The sequence below is a fragment of the Trachinotus anak genome, unplaced genomic scaffold (genome assembly GCF_046630095.1).
Source record: "Trachinotus anak isolate AG129_WGS33_773 ecotype Australia unplaced genomic scaffold, CSIRO_AGI_Tana_v1 ptg000010l, whole genome shotgun sequence".
NCBI classification, from domain to species: Eukaryota; Metazoa; Chordata; class Actinopteri; order Carangiformes; family Carangidae; genus Trachinotus; species Trachinotus anak.
Window position 1 is genome coordinate 574813 of NW_027273861.1, and position 20423 is coordinate 595235.

Genomic DNA, 20423 nt, shown 5'->3' on the forward strand with positions numbered 1-20423 from the left:
AGAAGAGAGATTCTGAGTCTCTCTTCTGATTGGCTGACTGTTTTCTGAGTGATCTAAGAAACAGATTTCAGGTAAAGAGAAACCAAATCCTGCAAGGTTGGATGGTGGTTCCGGGTGGGCGGGGCTTAGGGCGTGGCTGGGGGAGTAACTGCTTTGTTGTGACATCACAAAGTTCCAGAAGTCCTGACGGCTGGTTTTAAGGCTCAGTTTCTGAATACAGGCTGTGTGCATTTCTCTGTGGACTGAGGCTGTGATACCTAGACCTGCTTTATAATCAGAAAACACACGGACATCTACCTTTAGACTGTATGTTAGGAATATGCCAGGGTCCTCGGCCCGAGTCTGGCCCAGACTCCACATCTGGGCAGATTCCAGCTGTTATCCTTCAGTATTGGCTGACAGTTGGATGATTTTCTGTGTGCGCCAGAACAGGTGCAGATGTTTTAGTATCATCACTCATACTGTATGTGGGCCAGATGCAGGTCCTGGAACCAAGCGTATACTGGGTCAGAGCAAAACAAGCAGGTGGCCCAAGTATGAGCTGGATTGATTTTGTTGTCTGTAAGGCAGAATTTTGATTTTCTATCTTTTAATGTTGACTTGCTATGATTATTTTCATTTTTATAATTTCTAAATGGTCATTCTTTGGTTTTTGTTTCAGGTGGAAATGGGCCTCTGTTCCACACAACATATTTATGCAGATTCACATCTTTACTTTTTCAGTTCAGCTCATATTCAACTCATATACTGGAGCTGAAACAGGTCATCACAATGACTTAATGATGGCAGAACAAAATCTAGCTGAAGAAGATGAAGAATTCACTAATCTGATGCAGGTCATGTGTTCACTGAACATCATTTACAGGTGATCATAGAAGAGGCACATTTGTGAGTCAGAGTTGTGTTTATTTAGGTTTTGTCTCTGTTGTGTTTGTAGAGAAAAATACAACCAATTTCTTATTTATGACTTTTTGTTTTGTGGGATTTATTTTAATACTACAACTAAATGACAGACTTACTTATCGCTATAGAAGTTATTACATGAAAAAGTATCACAATAATCAGCAGTGAAAAACCAACAACAGGAGCCAGCATACCTTCTTATCCTAAAAAAGTTGGTTCACACAAATGACAAAAAATGTTTCCACTTACTCCTGGTGACATCTAGAATATAGAAATCTTCAGTTTTATTTGCAGAAGTTATGAGACCTCAACTTAATATCTCTGACCTGAGCAGGACAGGACTGTTCACTGGGCAGAGAAGACCTCCACTGATAAATCTGGATCAGTGAATAGGCTTCATTTCTTTTTTTAAAGATCTTATTTTTCAAAAAACATTTTTTTTTCAGAACCCTTTGCAAATAAAACTGAAAGCATTTTACTGGAGACACCATGAGGGGTAAATGAGACTGGTTTTCTGATTTGGGTGAACTGATCGTTAAACTAAGTGACTTGAGAAGAAGGAAAACTGTAAATAATTTAACATCCTCCCCCTTCAACTGTTGACATGTGCATAAATTAAAGAGGGTCACACTTTTTTCTGCTCTCAATTTTTGCTCAATATTTGTCCCATTTCTTTACTGCAAATGTTGAGGCAAAGTCTCAGTCTGTCTCTGTCCAGCCTTTATACCGAAGAAGGTCTGAGACTCAAATCTGAAGCACTGGGAGTGAAATATTATTGAGTGCTACAACCCAGATTTTTCATGGAAACACTGCTCCAGAGTTCTGCAGTGTCACTCGTGTTAATGCATCTGCAGTTCTGGTGCTGTCTGCTGGGGGGCACTGTGCACTTCTTCACAAGCTTCACAATATTCTTACTGCATTGTCACTGGTTTCTGTGGAAGGAGGAAGGATTTGGGACTGCTGACTAGAATCCTGAATGGACATCTGACAGATCTGAAAAACTGATCTGAAATCCAGATCCTTGGCTGAGGTTGAGGTTGAGGAGGAGGAGATGAGGAGGTTGATGACATCATTCAGTTGAAGGAGGTTCCTGAGGTTCCCGATTCACTGAAGTAAGAAAAGAAAGAACAGTCAGACTTTGTTTAAGAATTATACTGATCTGTGTAGCACAGTCATCTAATTGTGCTTTATTCAAGTTAAATCACCTCCAGAGTTACACAGATAAAGTGAAATCCTGTACATTTTGTAAATGTCTTGGCTTTTAATACAAACGCAACATCCAGAAAACAGTATTGTCTCATCTTTGGAACAGAAATGGTTCATTGTGGCAGTTAAGAGTGATCAGAAAAGTCTGTACGTACCTTCCTCTCGTGCCTTCATGCGGGCGACAAAGTTGTAGCTCTTGTTCCTGCGATAGTTCTCATAAGGGTCATCTAATGACACCCCCACACCTTTGTACTGGTCCCATTTATCCCTGATGTCTCCTCCTTTGATGGGGTCCTGGATGCCCTGTTCTTTGGCCCCCAGACCACCTGAACCACTCCAGCCTGCAGCGGACAGGACAACACGAGGAGAAGAGAAGAAAGATTTGAAATCACCATCAGTCAGAACCATTGAGGATGGAAAACCACCTCAAATACTCTTGCTAGAAAATTGAATTAGCAGTTGAAATGATGAAGTAAAGAGAAAGAAAGCACATACCCATCTTCATCAGCAGCTGATGACCCTTGTTCTCCTCCCCTAGCCTGGTATCTGTAGACAGTTTAGAGGGAGGACCACCCAGCACTGATACGGAGCTGATGAGAGCGGGGGGGGGGGGGGGGTCATCCATACCACACTTAACAATAAAGAGTATTTTTTGAAAGCAGCTGAGGACATTAAGGGGGACTTACGGAGGGGAGGAGCTACGAGATTTGGGGCCACGGCGTCTCTTGGTGGGTGAACGTGAACGGGATCTGGATCTGGAGCGGGAGCGACTGCGAGATGACCTGGATCTACTCCTGGACCTAAAGAGAGGCACGTTAAAGCACGTCAGGTCGAGTGTGTAGGACAAGACTTTTCACTGCAAAATTCAATTAAAACTAATCTAACGAGTATAATTTATCACATGTTCTTCTGCATTTGGGGGAAATGTTACATTTCAGCTGTTTCTTCCATGTCTGTCCCACAGCTGTTTACTTCCCCTTCTACCAGACAATAAAAACAGTTGGTCACTTCATTACTGTTGACAGGACCTCCACATGTGCTTCTGAAAATGAGTCAGTCACACATAGTGATGTACAGAAGGCTTTGGCTCTTCAGGTGTTTAGGTTCTCTTCTGTCAGAAGGCGTCTGATTGGTCAGGTTCATTCTGCAGCAGGAGAACCAGCCCAAACACAACAACAACCAATCAACAACAGGAGCCAGCAGTCCTGCAACAGATGGTCTAGTTCCCACAGAGTCCTGATCAGTTTGGGATCACATGACAGAAGAACTGTGGCACATTCTCCAAGATACCAATACTGACCAACAGTGACCAAATGACTGTCTGCTGTAACAACAGGCTATGTGATGTTTCCTATTAATAACAGTTTTACAAATATTTTCCTTGATCCACTGCGTGATAGAACTGTTTTCTGCTCTTCCACAGAAAAGAGTCAAAAACATCTTTAACCAGGATATTTCTGACTGATCCATGACTAGGGAGGAAGAAAGCATGTTGTCATTCAGATGCCATAGGTGCAACACCTGCTGAGTATTGACTGGTGTTGTTTTAAAGGCAAAGGGGAGTCACGGCAAATACTGATTTAGTTTGTTTTTTGTTTACTGCACTTTACCTGAAGTTACTTAATGAATGAAAATCATTCATAGCATCATTTTTGAAACTATCCTCACTTTACTTTTTGTGCCTAAACCTTTTGTACAGTACTGTGTGTACAAATCAGCCTAAAGCTACACACAGGGGTCTGTGTAATGTGTGTGTTTGCACACCTGGATCGTGAGTAGGAGCGGGAGCGGCTGCGGGAGCGAGATGAGCGGGACCGTGACCTGGAGGACTTTGAGGAGCGAGAGCTGGAGCGAGACGAGGACCTCCCTCTGCTGTGAGAGCGACTCCTGGACCGACTGCCTCCACGAGCACTGTAGGGAGCGAGCCACACAGGGAGGGGTGAGGGTGAGAGGGTACAGCTGATGTGATATACGTGTGGGTCAGGTCTCGGTCGACATCCAGCCCACAAAGGATGTGGGGGTGCTCTGGAGAAGAGGAGGCTCACCTGTTGCGTTTCTCCTGGCCCTTTTTCCTCCTGGCTCTCATCTTGGCCCTGAAGAACTCATACAGGCCGTTCTGCTCCCAGCCTTCACTGGTGGAGGAACAAACACAGCAGCTGAAACCTGCAGCACTACACACATGATGTAGGTGGAAACTACTGAAGACAACCTGGAGATTTCATGGTGCAACTTCGTTATGAACTGATAATGTACCTGGTGATTACGGATTTCATTACAAACAAATAGAGCAGGTGAGGTCCTCGGCAGCTGAGACAGGCAGATCCCAGTGAAATCAAAACCTGTGGTGCATTTGTGTCCATCAGGAGAAGAGGTTGTGTTGTGCTGTTTGCCTCAGAGCTGAGGTCACACTCCTTCAATAAAGTTTCTTACCTGGTTTTATGCAACCTTAATATGATTTATTGAAATATTTTTATTCATTCAAATTTGTTTATACTGTTTTTAACCCTGTCTTGCCACCATGTGACTGCTGCAGGGTGTGGTCCCAGTAGCCAGTTTCATTTTGGACCCAGTTAATAAAATCTCTCAGTAACAAACTTCATGTTAAATCGATTTTTCCTCTCTGCTCTTTTTTAACCATCTTTTTTAACCTGCCACTGACCATCACGAGTTTAAATGACAGATGTTATCTGGTGAAAGTGCTCTGTGTAAGCCAGTGTCAGTTCTCAGCCACAGATCATTTGTTAATTATATTAAGAAATGTCATTGTGAGATTGGAAAGGATTTGGATTTGATAACCTACGGTGGCCTCTAAGGACAAAGTACAAAAAAGCACAAACATTAAAGTTTCTGTAAATAAGATTTTAAACAAAAATACAGCAGTAAACAACTATTGTCTATATAAAGATACAGTGGAGTAATGGTGTCCTGATCCTGATCCTGTGTGTGTGTGATATCATCCGAGTTTCTCTGTTCTTTGTTTTGGTAGCTGGTCTGGTAGCGTGTGCATGTTAGTGCATGTGAGTTTAAACACACAGGCTCCGCCCAAACACACAGGATGACACAGTGCAGTATGCAGCTTTCAGGTGAACACGACCTTCCAGAATTTCCTACACTGAGGAAACCCCTTTTTCAGCTAAAAAGGCTTTGACAAAGACACGAGACCAGAGCACAGGAGGACTACTGGCTCAAATCGGCCAGTGGACCCTCAAAACATCCAGAAAGTTTTTACCAACTCCATCAGTGTCTTTACTGGTTCTGTCTGAACAGAGGCCTGAGGTGAGGTTGACGAAGCTTTTGTTTTGCTCTGTGATGCTGGTGGTCTAGAGCGACATCTAGTGTCAGTGATGATCACCTACAGAACCTTAAAGGGAAAGTTCTCAAAATCCTGAGATCGTTCCTCTTAAACAGCTCAGAGTGAGAAATTCACTCCACCTGTGACTAAGAAGAGATGAGTGCCAGCTGTCAAATGTGTTTAGGAGTGTGAGTCGTACAAACATCAGCCCACACAGCCTCACAGGTTGATAAAACAACAACAATGATGATGACATCATCACTGCACTCAACCAATGCTGTCGCATCAGTGCTGTCCTCCTGTGGACCAGTGTGGACCGCTGGCTGAGCTCAAAGCTGGTCAGATGACCTGCTAGGTCCAATCAGCTTTCCACACTACCCCAGTACAGAGGCCAGTGAAAACTGTGTGAGAGTGAACTCTACACTGGACGCAGCAGTGAGCGACTCTGAGGCTGAAAGAAACTGTGTTGAAAACATCAGCTGTAGCTTCTCATCCGCTGAGCATCGCTCTCAGCCGTTCAAGTAACATCACCGGTGGTTCGTCTTATCAGGTGTTATTAATTAATGCTTATTCTGTCTGGAACTTGATTCTCAGGCCTAAATTACACTTGGCTGTTGTCTTCTCTGCATGGTCCCTGCATGTCACTGTTAGCACCGATCAAAGATAGTTTGTGACGGAAAAGGCTCCACTCTGTAACACCACTGTACACCAAGGGTTTCTTTAGTTCAAACAAACAGAGTGAGACGTCTTCCTTCCAGTGGATCACATCATGTCTCTGTCAGGGAGACGTTCATCACACTGAACTTTCATTTACAGCATATCAGTAATTTGAATTTACAGACTTGGCATTTTTTAACCTTGACCCTCAGCACTTGTTCAGTATCTGTCATAATGACCTAATTATTAAATAAAGACAGTTTGAAGCAGGAATAATTAAAGCCTAGTGTACATATTGTGTTCAATTAAATGCTATCATTAGTCTCCTCGCATCTCTTCATTAAGAAAAAACACATGATTTGGGAAACTTTCATTGCTGTTAAAGTTCTGTAGGTGCTTCTTGGGAACAAAGTGAGCATTGAGCCCTGTGAGGACTAATGAAGACTATTTGTATTTCTATACTTTTTAAAGTACATCCCAGCTCACTGTTGGAGTTAATGCATGGAGGGTTTTGGTGGTGTCAGCCTGTGTAACTGCCCGGTGCTTACAGCTGGCATTCAGGCCAAACTAATGTAAACAGGTCTAAAACAACTGTATGTGTCAAACAGAGTTCTGTCTGCATGACTGTGTTCAGCCCATCATAGTGAAATGAATTTAAGTTTTTGAATCGCTTCCTCATCCAGTCCTCTCAGTCAGCTAACAGCAACTTTAAACTCTGTGTGTATACCTGTTCCTTGGCCGATCGTGGGATGGGGGGCTGTAGAAAGCTTCCACAGCAGCAAGCAGCCGATCACTGGGCGGCATGGGAGGGGGCAGTCGGATGTCTTTAGGGTCCAGAGGTTTATAATCACAGTCCTCGAGCTGAGCAACAGACAGCACAAGAAGGATCATGAGACACACAGGTCTGACTGTGGGTAACAGAGTCTAATGAGACGATTAGAAATCTGTGCTGGCAGTGAGTCGTTCTTTCTGTTTCTGAAACCTACAGAACTGTGGCAGATTTGGGTTGGCCTTTTTTTAACATTCTACTTGGCAGTCTACTACTGCATTAGTTACTGGCAGTCTTCATTGGGTCTGTTTTCCACGCTGTTTTAAAGTGTGGCAGCATCAGTCTGTATCGCTGTTCTTTTCCCCTCTGGCTGTATTCAGTCGCGCTGTGAGAAGGTTACTGTCAGCTCAGAGCTGCAACCTGCACATGACTAAATCCTACATCTTTTTCTTGCTGTTGTCTGACTCACTTTGACCAGTGGAGCCATGAGACCAGCTGGCAGGTCAAAGTAGGGAACGTTTGGCACCAGACTTGGGTCATCCTGGACTGGATGCTGTCGATGACGCATGTGGGGTGAATGGCCGTTGAAGCCGTGTGGGGGCGGGCCGAATTCTGGGTGCTGGCCTCCACCCCAAGGAGGATGCTCAGCCCCCATACCTGGGGGAGGGAGCCTCTGATTGGGATGGTGGTGGGGAGGAGGACCAGGCATGTCTGAGAAACAGAGGTGGATACCGTTAAAAACAAACAAGACCAGCCAGAGTTTTTCTGATCAATCAATATCTCCTCTGCACTCACCTCCAGGGAATTCTCCCTGAGCGTAGTCGAAGCGGTGTGGTGTGTAGGGCGGCCTGTCATAGTGGTGTCTGGGAGGAAAGTCATCCTGCATGAAGCGTGGAGGGAAGCGTCCAAAATTGTGCGGTGGTGGAGGGGGCTGGTTGAAAGGAGGCGGCTGCTGGTGGGGAGGGAAGGGTCCCCTGAAATGTGGAGGTCTCTAAAAAATCAAGTGAGACAACAGAAACAAATGTAGAATGAATAATGTGTAATGTAGAATAAAGGTAGAGTGTTGAAGGTAATGCAATAAAACTGCTGAGAAAAGTCAAACCACACGAAGCTTTGACCACATGCCTGCATGCGTGGAGGAAATGGGGGCTCCCTCTGGCCCCAGGGGGGCTGGTCGGGCTGGTTCCCCCATGGCGGCTGCTGGTCATATGAGTTCCAGGATGGAGGGCCCGGTTCAGACCCTCCTGGACCGCTCCAAGGGCCTCCTTCTCTGGGTGGACCTCCGCTCCAGTTCCCTGGGTCCCTCTGGTCGTTCCACATCCCCTCATGGCTGTTCCAGGGGGGGCAAGGAGGGGGAGGCTGGTTTGGGTCAAAAGGAGGCTGGGGAGGGACAGAAATCAGAAAGTCAGAAAGGTCAGGGAAGGGGGGAGGGCATGCTAACTTCAGGTTTCAGAGTCTTGCTAATAGGGAGCCAACCTCTCCACCTGCACATGTGCACTCACACACACACAAACACACGCACGCACACATCTTTACCGGCTGGTTGGGGTTCCAGGGGCCCATGTGCTGGGGGTCATACCACGCAGGCTTGTTGGAGGGGACATCTGAGGGTCCACTGGGGTTGCTGGGGTCCTGTGATCTAGAGGAAGCTACATCAAATTCCCCTTGAGGAGGACCTGACATGGTAGGCTTCACATCTCCTGCACGCACGCACACACGCGCGTCAGAGTACAAACACACATGTGCCCAATACAAAGCACGTCACGTACAGACATATAAAAACATTTAAGTAGAATCAACTAATGTTGTGTGAGATTGTCATATGGTTTGTTCATTTTTTGAGTGCGAGTGTATTTGGTTTGATTTTGTTGTCATGTAAACAATAAATCTGGTGTGTGTCTCCTCACCAGCCTGTGTGGTCATGGGTGGGGCCTTTTCAGGCTCAGTGGGGGTAGGTAGCTGTGCGACAGGAGCAGGTTGTGGCTGTGGCTGCTGCTGCTGGTGCTGCTGCTGCTTCAGGCTGGAAACAAACTCATCGTGCTGGGTCTTCAGAGCCTGGATCTGCTGCTGGAAGGCCAGCTGGATAGGCTGCACCACTGCAGCATACTCTGTTATCAGAGACGCCTGAGACAGAGGGAGAGGACAAGGGTCAAATACCAGACTCTCACAGTGTCATCACTGAGTGAAAAACAATAATTTTCCTGAAATACAGGGCGAATGGAAGCCATGTCTCTGAGTGCACACATAAATGGAACACAGCACAAACCAGGCACAACATGAAAGGAGAGACTGAATCAGCAGGTAGAGTTGGGGCAAGATTTGCTAATGACCAATCACATGATCCCTGTCAGAAGCACCAGGGGGTGACATGGGGGGAGAGAGGCTGAGGCCTCTGAAGGAGAGAAGAGCTTCAGCTGAAATACTTGCACTGGTTATTACAGACAATTAATAAAGACCAAATGGTGCATTTTAAAGCAGCTGTTTTCTCCTTCTCTGCATATTTGAAATGACTTATGTCTTTCAAGTCTAATAAACAGAAATCATTATGGATGTGAATGTGATCCTCTGTCAGGTCAGGGGACCAGAACTGATTTGATATTTGCAGATTGATTTGTGTTGAGCTTTCCCAGTGTGGGATCAGAGGCAGGATTCTGCTCCAGTGTTAAAATAAATGGGCACACCTGTGTGATCTTGTTTTGAAATGTTTTCACTACCATGTGTCAATTGTTCCCAGCACGTAGGATGGATAACTCTGTGGTGTACACTGTAGTAATCCTGCTGAAAATATCTGAACTCCAGAGGACAGCCGCCTCACTCCACTTTGCCGTTAAACTTAACAGCTCTCCAGTCTGATGTTTATCATTAGATTCTGACTGGTCCTGTCACCGTGTCGAAAGATTTAAATAATCAGTAAAGATGCTCCTGCAGGGCGGCACGGTGGTGGAGTGGTTAGTGCTGTCGCCTCACAAGCAGAAGGTTCTGGGTTCGGTTGTTTACTCTATGTGTTGGCCCTGCGATAGACTGCCAACCTGTCCAGGGTTCACCCCGCCCTCGCCTGAAGTCAGCTGGGATTGGCTCTGTCTGATATGTAGAACTGGTCAGAGCTGTTAGTATGAAGCCTCCTTACCGATGACTTCTCTCTCTCCCTCCCGCTCTCCTGCTCTCTCTCCGCTCGATGTGTCTTATGTTTAGTTCTTCCTCTGCCTCCTTTAGTAAGGAGGATACTGATTATTGGTCCAGCCAAAAATAGACTGGTGCCTGAGGAGAACTGCATAACTAGAATTACAGCCAACCAGTCAAGTTGCAGGATATATGGTCACAATCTCTGCTTCCTGAGTTACAACAGGTTTAATAGCCTGATGTGTTTTTGCAGATCATTATGATGTCACAGTGAAGTTGACCTTTGACCTCCAAACTCTAATCAAGTTCCCTCAGTGCGTTACTGAGATATCACCAGGACAGACGGACACCTGGACCTGGCTGCTGCCGGCGCAGAGACATAACAACAGTATCTGTCCCACCACTGACTGTGCATCGGCAGGAAGTGGAGCCACGAGTCCTATTCCACCCACCTGGTACTGGCCGAGACCCAGCGCTGGATTCTGGAGCTGTTGAATGGTCTCATCATCAAAGTACCCGTTCTTCTCCCAAAGCTGCAACAACTGGGGAAGAGGAGGTGGATGGGTCATGTGTCTGAGTATGAGACTGCAGCATTTGTTACTGATGTACAGATGTTTGACACTGTCCTAGTAAGAACAACATACACTGCAACCAACAGGATAATATTCATTATACTATATAACACTACCCCCTTAGTCCTTAAGATGAACTGACTAAAACTAAGAAATGATGAAATTTCATTCAAGATGATGTAAATATGTTTCATTACAATTATTCTGGTTTAAGGGGAAAGTTTTGGTGTGTTCTTTTACTCCTGCTGAAGATGGACACAAAATCCTGTTGACAACTTCAATTCAAACCCTCACTGATCTGATCCTGGTGCAGCATGTAAAGACTTTTAAAAATCAGCAGGTTTACCCTTGTGATCTTCTGCTGCTTCTCCTCCTCCACAGCCAGGAAGCTGGTGCAGTAGATGGGAACCACAACTTTCTGCAGGGCTGCCAACAAATCCTTCTGCTGCTTCCGCTGGCTGGGAGGACACAACAAAACACCTTGTTTCAGACCCAGGCTGCAACAAATAGTTATTCTGATTATTGTTTTCAATTAATCTATTGATCATTTAGATATAAAATGAGCATGAATAATGAAAAATGATGACACAGTTTCCCAGAGACCAAACTAACGTCTGCAACTGTCAGCCAAAAAGCCAAAAGTATTCACTTCACATGATGTGAAACAGAGAGAAGCAGTGACTCTGACACTTGGAGAAGCTGCAACAAGACAATCTCTGTCATTTCTGCTTCATATGTGATTTTAAAATGAGTCCAATGTTTACAAGTCAAACTCCTGATACCTTATAACCAAAACCTCTGCTTGTTCAATGGCTGATGCAACTGTACACACAGTGAGTGGTTTGTAAACTTGTGTAGGTCTGTGCTCTTGTATTCAGAGATCATGTAGGTACTCAGGGCTTTACACCTAAGGCTAATTACTTTGTTACTATGGTGACCAAAGTGTATAAGTAAAGTGATCCTGGAGTTTGTTTATGTAATTAGGTTTGTGTACCAGTGATGGAGAACGTCATTGGTTAAGTAGATCAGATGTAGGCGGAGCTCAAAATGTGCTCCATCAGCAGTGATGCGGTTGCGAAGATGTGATGTCATCAGTTCACAGTGCTGTGGAGTCTTGGCATTGTTGAACATCCAGTTTTTACCAGCCTGAGAGACACACAAACACCAGTGAGACATAAAGTTTTTTCAACTATTGTTTCAGGAATTTTAAAAAACTCTCCATTATGAGAGGAGCTTACAGAGATGGCATCTTTGGTGCAGGTGTCTATGATTGGCTGCAACAGGTTGTCAAACTCTGTGATGTCCAGCTGAGTTTCCAGCAGCAGTTTCTGGGTCTGCTGCTCCATAGCCAGAGCTATGGCTGCACTCACCTGCTCCTACATAGTGACAGGCAGAGAGAGAAGAACCAGAAGATGTTATCAAGCTTTCCTCTTCAGCCTGCCTGTCCTCATGATGTTCTCACATTAGTTAACAGCAGAAGACTCCGAACTAATGTTAGTTTTCATCAGGGAAGACCAGGACATGAACAGCCAACACACGAGGCTCTTTTTACTGGGGTAATATAAGATTTTGTGGAATATATCATTCCTTTGATGACACGTTCACAGGTATTCACTGAGCATTCAGGGAGACTCCTTCACGTGCTTCACATTTGTTATGATACAGTCGTTTGATATTTTCATTTTGTCCACTTTGCTGCTGTATCTCTGCTAATTTTGCCACTGCAGGATTAATAAAGGACCTATTGGTCTTATGATGAAAACAGAAAGGGTGTGCATTTTCACAAATGTCATAAGGCTGCAACAAAAGGTGGAGGCTGTGCAAACTTTCTGAAACCACTGTAAATCCTCTGCATGTACAAAACATCTGACCCATGCTTGTTGAAATCTGATGACTCTTATGTATCAATTTAAATTCATCAGTTTTTGATCAAATGTTCAGCCATGCAGTAACAGCAGTCATTAAATATTACCTCACCAAAATAATTTCTCCTGCCACTGCAACAATTCCTAATCTGACGACTTATCAGGATCACTACTCTGATCTTGAGGGAAGTCCTACAAAGAGCAGTGGTCATCAGTAGAAAACAAAAAAATTTCAAACACACACAAAGGATAAATAGCTCCTGGTCTGGACCTGTCTGAGTGTGTGCAGATGCTGCTCCTGCTGCTGCAGGTTCCACTGGCTCTGCTGGATGAGCTCATCAATAGGTGGTGCAGCAGGCGTAGGAATGGGAGGTGGAGCAATCATCGGCATCGGTGGAGGCGGGATATCAACCACTTCTTTGGCCCCCGGGTTGTACATATCTGCAGCATGAGAAATATGAACATTAAAAGTGTAAAGTAAAGCTTTGACTTCAGGGCTGATGCTGTGTGTGATGCAGAGTCCCAAACATGTATTCCATAAATCATACACAAGCCAGATGTTGTGTTGTTTACACTCAACTAATTCAATCAAAGTGACCTTTAAAGATCAAATAAGATGTAACAGTTTTCATACAGCAAGCAGATGAAACGCTCCATAAACAAAGCAAAAGAGTGAACAAAATTTAGACATGCAACCAGCATGAACATCACCACCATCGTGATTCCTAACCCTGTGACTACAGCACAACAGCTGCTAGTGAGAGGAAACATGTTGGCATCTCCAAAAAGCACAAAGGTTTGCAAACACAGAACAGAAACATCAGCTTACTCAGCTACAACCAGGCTGCAGGACCAGATCAAGTCACATCTCCACATTCACAAGAGGTGCAATTATTTCACAACTACAAAACTGTCGAGCTGTAAGGAAAAAAAGTTCTATAATCAAATCTTTATATCTTAAATCAGGACATCACAAGTTGATAAATATTAGTCTGATCAGGGAGTCACTGATAATATCAGTTGTATAAAACCTGACATTCAGTATTTAAAGGTCCCATTTTTACTCTTCTTCTGTGTTTTATCTGAAGTGTTAATCTCCATCAGAACATATATTTGTGGTTTTAAGAACTAAAAACCATCTCAGTGTAGTTTTACATCTCCTCTCTCAGGCCTCTCTCTGGAGCTCTAGTAACAACAGGTCAGTCGGCCAATCAGAAGAGAGGATCTGAGCCTCTCTTCTGATTGGCTGACTGTTTTCTGAGTGATCCAATAAAAATATAGCAGATTTCAGGTAAACACTCAGAGAAACCAAATCCTGCAAGGTCGGATGGTGGGTCCCGGGCAGTGACTGCTTTGTTGTGACATCACAAAGTTCCAGAAGTCCTGACGGCTGGTTTTAAGGCTCAGTTTCTGAATACAGGCTGTGTGCATTTCTCTGTGGACTGAGGCTTTGATACTTTCACAGTATTAATATAGAACCTAGACCTGCTTTATAATCAAAACACATGGACATCTACATTTAGACTGGATGGAGCTTTGAAAATCTTTCCTGCCATACTTCACTGTCATCAGTACTGTCTTTAGACCTTGTGATATGGTCCACGATTACTGTCGTTTTAATGTATCACACAGTAACAAACGTTCTGTTGTAGCTACTCAACAGTGAGTTCCGTGGCATTAAGGGGGGGCAGAATATTCAGACCACATCCAAACCAAGATGCACAAACCAGCCCAGCAGCATGTGCAGCATAAACAGGAGAACACCAGCTACAAAGACACGATCATCAACTGCAATCACCAGTCTATTGTTGTGAAACTAGGCCTGAGACTGTGGAGTGAAAACTTGACATCATTCTCCTAAGAACTGAGATAATGATGCCACAGGCATCAGACCTGGCAGCTTCAGATGGAGGATTCAGCACCATCAGGAAGATATGCTTGAGATATCTTCAGTCAAACCACAGTACAGCACAAAAACAACAACATACCGACATGAAAACGTGCAACTGAAAACAAACCAAAAAGCTTTCAAGCAAAAATGTGCAAAAACAAAATGGGACTTTTCAACTAGTATTTTCAATTAATCTGACAAATCTGGTTCCAAATAAATACCTTCAGATTTATACTCTTCCCCATCGTGGGTAGGGGGATCTAAGTGGAGAAAAGCAAACTTTAATACATTTTAGTGTAATTACACAACTGACAGAAAAACTCAATGCAAACCTGCACATCAGTAACACTGTGCTTTCATTAGCAGGCTGTTGATCACCTGGCCATCATTCAGTGACAAAACCCGACTGTGGCTGCTGTAAGAAGATCTGACGACCTCTACATAAGCAACAAGAGGCATTAACAGTCTGATGAGTCAAAACTGTGAGCAAATACAAAATGCGACAGTTAAAGAGCTACACTGATTTGAAAAAAAAAGAGCATATCTATTCCTTTCTTCAGTAAATTCAAATGACATGTGGAGTAATCTACTTTTTCCTCATCTTTCCCATGTGTAATCATGTATTTATGTTTCTTTTTGCCCAGGCAGCTTTTTTTAATTATTGTATTGTCAGTTTTATAATAAGATGGGTATTTGAGTGACAGTTGTTTTTTTCCCCCCGTTTTGCCAGGCTGGCATGCAGCTTCAGTGAAGTCCAGCCAGCAGAAGCTGTGCTAAACCTTAATTTCATCATTTTACAGCTTTTACATACAGTCAGAGACAGCAGGTACATTTACTATTTGGATTCAGCCCATGTGAAATGTGTTGTCCACAAAGCCTTTAAGAGAAGTCACTATGTTTACATGTGATTTGGGTTCAAGTGTTGAAGTACTTTAGTTTAAAATGTTCAAAGATTAACTAAGATTATCAACAGAATATGAAGAAGTGACGGTTTTGATGTTATGTCAAAGATGTCTATACAGTGTGTTGCAGAGACAGCTACTGAAGTTAGCATGCTAACCAGCTAGCCCCGGCCTGCCCTGTCTCGTAATCCCGCTTTGTATCTCAGGAGATGACTGTGAGTCCCTCAATCCAACATGAGAGGATGAAGAAGTAGTAACTGTGAGCAGCTATTAACCTGCGTTGCAGTGACACTCCTTTACTCTTTCCTCAAGCTCTGTTATTGACACTGCTCTTCCTCTCCTTCATCTTCCTCGACCTGTCGTGGCTCATCCTCTACTCCTGCCATCGTTACATCTTCCCTGTCTCTCTGACTGGACAGACTGAGTGAAGTCACCTGTGTCAGTCTAACAATAACCAAATCAAAGGGAGGGACCAAGGGGTGCATTTCCTTGTTTCTTATGAGAGGGGTGGATACCAGACTTTCTGGTGAGATGCTGCCCCCTTACTGTTTGGAGTTTGAATTTGACAGCTGGTCAATTCGTACACATTTCCCCTTTAACATAAGGGCGGATTAATGGTCGGACAGAACTCGTTTGTCAGATGTGCCGTCTGACCAAAGCACACATTAAAAGTGTTTATACATTATACAAATGGCCACACTGGAAGGCGGAGTCAAAGGCCAGGCATTACATATTACACACAACTTCTTTTGTGAAACCCACCCCCGTAGTTCAAACAAGCACTGCGCTGGTCAGGCTGTAGAGAATGTCCACTGTCTCACGTCAGTGGTGATTACAAACATCATGCTGATCAAAAGAAGTGCACTGATGGGAGATAAGAGGTTGATACATGCAAGCTGTGTCCCAACAACAACCTCATACATGGAAGGACGTGGCCTATGAGTGGATAGAGGACAGAAGGTGGGCGGAACCTGATCCCACTCCCCAAATATCAGTCTAGAAAATTGACTGTAACAGCAACTCAACCTGCCCTGCACCATCAAATCTGACGGCCTCCAACAACCCAGTCATGGCCTTCACCTGTTAATTCAAATCTTTCCTGGTTCATCAACAGGAAGCTGCCAACAGTCTGGCAAACAACAGCAGTAAAATATGATCTGCAAGATCTATGATATGAAGGTTTACAGTACAAATACAAATCTCATGTTGTATGATGGTCAACCACTGTAGCAGATTTATGGTTAAAAAAAAAAAAAACATCTCTGTAACTTCGATTAATCTATGGCACTCTGTGATTAACAACATGTCCAGGCTGCAAGAGATTTACATCTCATCACATCTCTAATTATTACCACTGTCCGTGGTTTGTCATTGGCTCAGGTCATGTGACATACAAATCAGTGACAGAAGACCACCAGAGAATGCCCAGTTTTTCTTTTTTCATTCTATTCAAGTGATGAACTAACTGTAATATTTATTTACACATTGAGGTAAACATTTCATACAACAGAGATGTCGGAAACATTACTGAGTTAGTTTTATTTCTTGTCACCCTCTCTTTCTTACAGCTGGAAAAACTTGATCAGGAAAAGATGTATGTTTAAATAATTGTATATTTATCATTTATGGATTAATTAAGTTTAATGAAGGGCATTCCAGCTTTGTTTTATGACATATTCGTCCGAACAAAAGTTGTAGAGAAGATTTGACAGATTATAATGGATCTCTCATGCTTTTTGCCTGACTGGCTTCTGGTATCTACACACTATTTCCCTGGCATTAATCACTGGCTGAACACATGCTGGAGCTCATTCACACAGCAGTGGATTACAATGCAGATGTTGCACAGACTTCTTAAGTCTTTTATTCAACTGGTGTTTACTGCTTCTGTTTTCGTCTTCTCACTTACAGAATACACTCAGCTCTGATCTGCTTGACGAGTGCGCACACATCTCATCCAGCGCAGAGGACAGAGGATATGAGTCACCAAATACAGCATAAATCAAATGTTGAAGAAAATTTCTGATTTATTATAACTTGGGTCTTATTTTCTATTTGTTATGAAAATATTGTACTCAATAAAGTAGCTGCTGGATTTCAAATTCAAAGTAATTACTGGTTGGAATACAAATCCCCCACAGACTATAACAATAAGATCCAGAGTGTATGAGACCAGAATTTCTCTTTAAGATGTCAACTGGGCGACACATTTTCAACCACAGCTGATGAGTCAGTGTTCATGTCACCAGTCACGCTGCTCAATTTTCAAGACGTTTAGGAAACTGATTTGGGAAACGGGGCTGCTCTGTCAAGACATGTAATCTTATTTCTGATCAAATCATAAGCAAACAGGTGTATCTAACCCACACATTCAGTGCCTGACATATCAAAGCACTTCATGTATTTGACTGGAAAACTAAAATCTCTTGTTTCCATTAATCAGTCCTGCTCATTGATTTTTGACAGAAGCTGTGTTAAACCTACGTATCAGCGAGGCTGGGTACCAACTCACACGAGGGCAGGTGAGAAATTTCTAGTAGCTGATGATGAGTAGGTGATGGAGATGCTGATTAAAGTATCTTTTCCCAGCTTCAAGTGTTGGCAGATTGTACCTGTACATTTGGATTCAGTCATGATGAGCCATGTGAGACGTCGACTTCTGTCTGTTTATGATGTTGTTATAATGCATTTGTACATTTTTTGTTTACGAGCATTGTTTACATGATATTGCCCATCAGAAATAGGAACACCTGTCTACTATTAACTATGAAACTGATTACATTATTTATTTGAATAATCAAAAATCTAATCAAAGAATATTAAAAATTAATAAATACTAGCTGGTATTGGAGGCCGACTGTAGGCACTTGAATGAGTTGTCTTTCTAATCTGTGCTCAAAACATATTAAGGTTCCACACTCAGTCCTAGGATCTGTCACGTCCTAGAGGGCCATGAATGCAGCAGCCCACCAGGATTTGTCCTGATATGCCGGACTCTGTCTGACTTAACAGTAGCCAGCTACTCACGTCGAAGCAATTGTGCTCCTATGCTTTTCTAATCATGTAGCGCTGATGTTTATAAAAAACCTCATGAATGTAGAACATAGAGCTTTTATGTGTTCCTGGATGAAACAGGGTGTTGCTCCCTCTGTAACAATAAAGTTAAAAGGACCATCACCTCATGTAATTATGTGAGGGGAGGGCTCCTCTCCTTCCTGCCTGTGTGTCTGTGTGTGTGTTTGTGTGTCTTTTAGTCTGTTTCACTCTCTGTTAAGACTCAACTGACAAACCACCTCTTAACCCCTTGCCATACTGATCTTAAATATCAAATGAGATGAAGGTTCCACTGTCATACAAATATCTACAAGCAAATTCTAGTTTAATGGTGGTCTGTCCTTTTAACTACATACGCTGCTGCTGCTCCATAGCAAGCTTGCACTTGTAGTAGCCGAAGTATTCTCCCCCAAAGAGGAAGGAGAACTTAGGGTTGTCCTTCTGTTTCTCCATTGTCATCTTCTCAAACTCCGGCCCATTCCGAGCGACAAACTGGGCCAGTTTGTCGATCACATTCCTCAGCTCTTGATCTGAATCAGGACAGAAGAAAAGATAGAGCTGAGTCAGAGCTGAGAGAGCTGATGATCTGTCTAAAAGTGATGACAAACAAATAACAACAACAAGACAGAAAGAAGTTAAAGTGATCTGTCCTGACACTTTTAGAACATTTATTACAACAACAGAACTGAGCTGAAAGATAAACTGTATATTCAGTGATCTGAAGAGACAGGACATTGTTCAACAACATGAAGATTTATGTACCAATCTGAATGATAAAGGAATCCTGCTGACTGAAAGATAAAAAAGAAATCTGTTTCCTATTTTAGATAGCTGGGGGTGAAATATCTCCATGCTTTTTTCATTCAACATAAGGTTAATTTAAAAATATAATTCCGTGTTTAGGAGGAAATGTGCTGCTTCAACACCATCTCAGCTCTTGAAACTGACCAGGAACGTTTTTTTGTTTTTTTGGGTTTTTTTTTTTACAGTGCAGCAGATCATCCAGATGGTTAGAAGCCTCTTTGAGAAAATACCTCCAAAACAGTGTTAAGTGTAGTAAAGCTACTGCCTCTGTGTTTATCTCTCAGACGGTCTGAATAGACACAAACCAGGGCTAATTCTATTCATCGATGTGAAAATGAAATCGATGTCTGAACAAGTGACATGTTTTTGGTGCTTTTAATGCTGAAGACAGACTCCTGCTTAAGATGCATTATGAACTGTGTAAAGCCATTTTAATGGATCTGACTTTTTATTTTCACTTAGATATTATTGGAGCAGCCTGAGGAGACACGATCCTAATCCACGGTTGTGTTTACACACAACACTGATTGTAGGATACGCGTTGACCATGTGCCAAAAAGCAAATACGATCCATTTTCATTTTTTATTAGCTGCTTGACTAACGCGGCCTTTATATCCTATCGAGAATTTAATGTTAGCACCAAATTTGAAAACAAAAGGCAAAGAAGAAAATCGCAAAATAACTTCAGCCGTTAAAGTTTGCTAACTTGCTAAATAAAACGTCGGAACAGCAACCACTTAGCTAGCTGCTACCATACTTTTCACACAGTATTGTTCATACTGACTGGGTGCCAAGGTGTACACAAAAACATGTTAGGTACACATTTAGCCACGGGAATTACTAACGTTAGCCGTTATGCTAAATGCAGCGGTAATGTTAGCTGTGTTGTATGGCAGTTGCTCCTGGTAGCATGTGTGCTAGCTAACGTTCAATGAAAATCATACGTCGCTGAACCGCGCTGCTTACCTTCGGGGGGGGTGGGGATATCCATGTTTGACTTCAGTTACAGCGAACCCGCTGAACCTAAATATACCGTTTAGAGATCAGCCAACTCGTTTAATGTTCCACTCAATGATTTATAAAATTGTCAAAAAAACACTTGCATTGCCAGTGTAACATAAACCGGAAGAACTAATGTACTGAAACAGCGCCACGGAAAATAGCTGCGTGACCTTCCCACAGCGCCACGTATGGTCCGGCGGAGGACTTGCAGTTCCTTTTATCAGAGATTTTGTGGTTATTTGCAGGAAAATATACACACTAGGTTCACCTCTAGACCTCAGGTCTCCCAGCTGGAGCGGGGAATTCATCTAATAGCGCACAACTAATGCAATTAGCAGGCATACACACCATGGATTGCCTGCAAATAAAGAACATTGCATTCATA

At 43.2% G+C, this 20423-nt stretch overlaps 1 protein-coding gene across 3 annotated transcripts; it reads right to left on the reverse strand.

The window, feature by feature from the left end:
* Positions 1-885: 885 nt before the first annotated feature.
* cherp (calcium homeostasis endoplasmic reticulum protein) lies at positions 886-20174 on the reverse strand. Of its 3 annotated transcripts, none has more exons than XM_071486732.1 (20): positions 20003-20169; positions 18588-18761; positions 14497-14535; positions 12656-12825; positions 11758-11895; positions 11514-11665; positions 10866-10977; positions 10400-10489; positions 8735-8951; positions 8364-8476; positions 7953-8207; positions 7623-7818; positions 7297-7538; positions 6786-6919; positions 4155-4241; positions 3874-4020; positions 2796-2909; positions 2605-2699; positions 2265-2450; positions 886-2010 (listed from the first exon to the last, which is right to left on the reverse strand). In XM_071486732.1, the coding sequence occupies exons 1-20, from the start codon at positions 20025-20027 to the stop codon at positions 1973-1975; spliced, it is 2724 nt and encodes a 907-aa protein (XP_071342833.1). In that variant the 5' UTR covers positions 20028-20169; the 3' UTR covers positions 886-1972. The 3 variants fall into 3 exon arrangements, with proteins under 3 accessions (XP_071342833.1, XP_071342831.1, XP_071342832.1); XM_071486730.1 differs by having other exon boundaries at positions 8364-8527; XM_071486731.1 differs by lacking the exon at positions 14497-14535 and having other exon boundaries at positions 8364-8527; positions 20003-20174.
* Positions 20175-20423: the final 249 nt, after the last annotated feature.

Excerpts from the sequence above, each read along its gene's own strand:
- cherp (XM_071486730.1), bottom strand. The coding sequence starts at position 20,027 with ATGGATATCCCCACCCCCCCCGAAG. Across the intron at positions 10,490-10,865 it reads AGCAGCAGAAGATCACAAGG|TTGTTGCAGCTTTGGGAGAA; the intron begins GTAAACCTGCTG and ends CCTCTTCCCCAG. Across the intron at positions 7,819-7,952 it reads CATTTCCTCCACGCATGCAG|AGACCTCCACATTTCAGGGG; the intron begins GCATGTGGTCAA and ends TTGATTTTTTAG.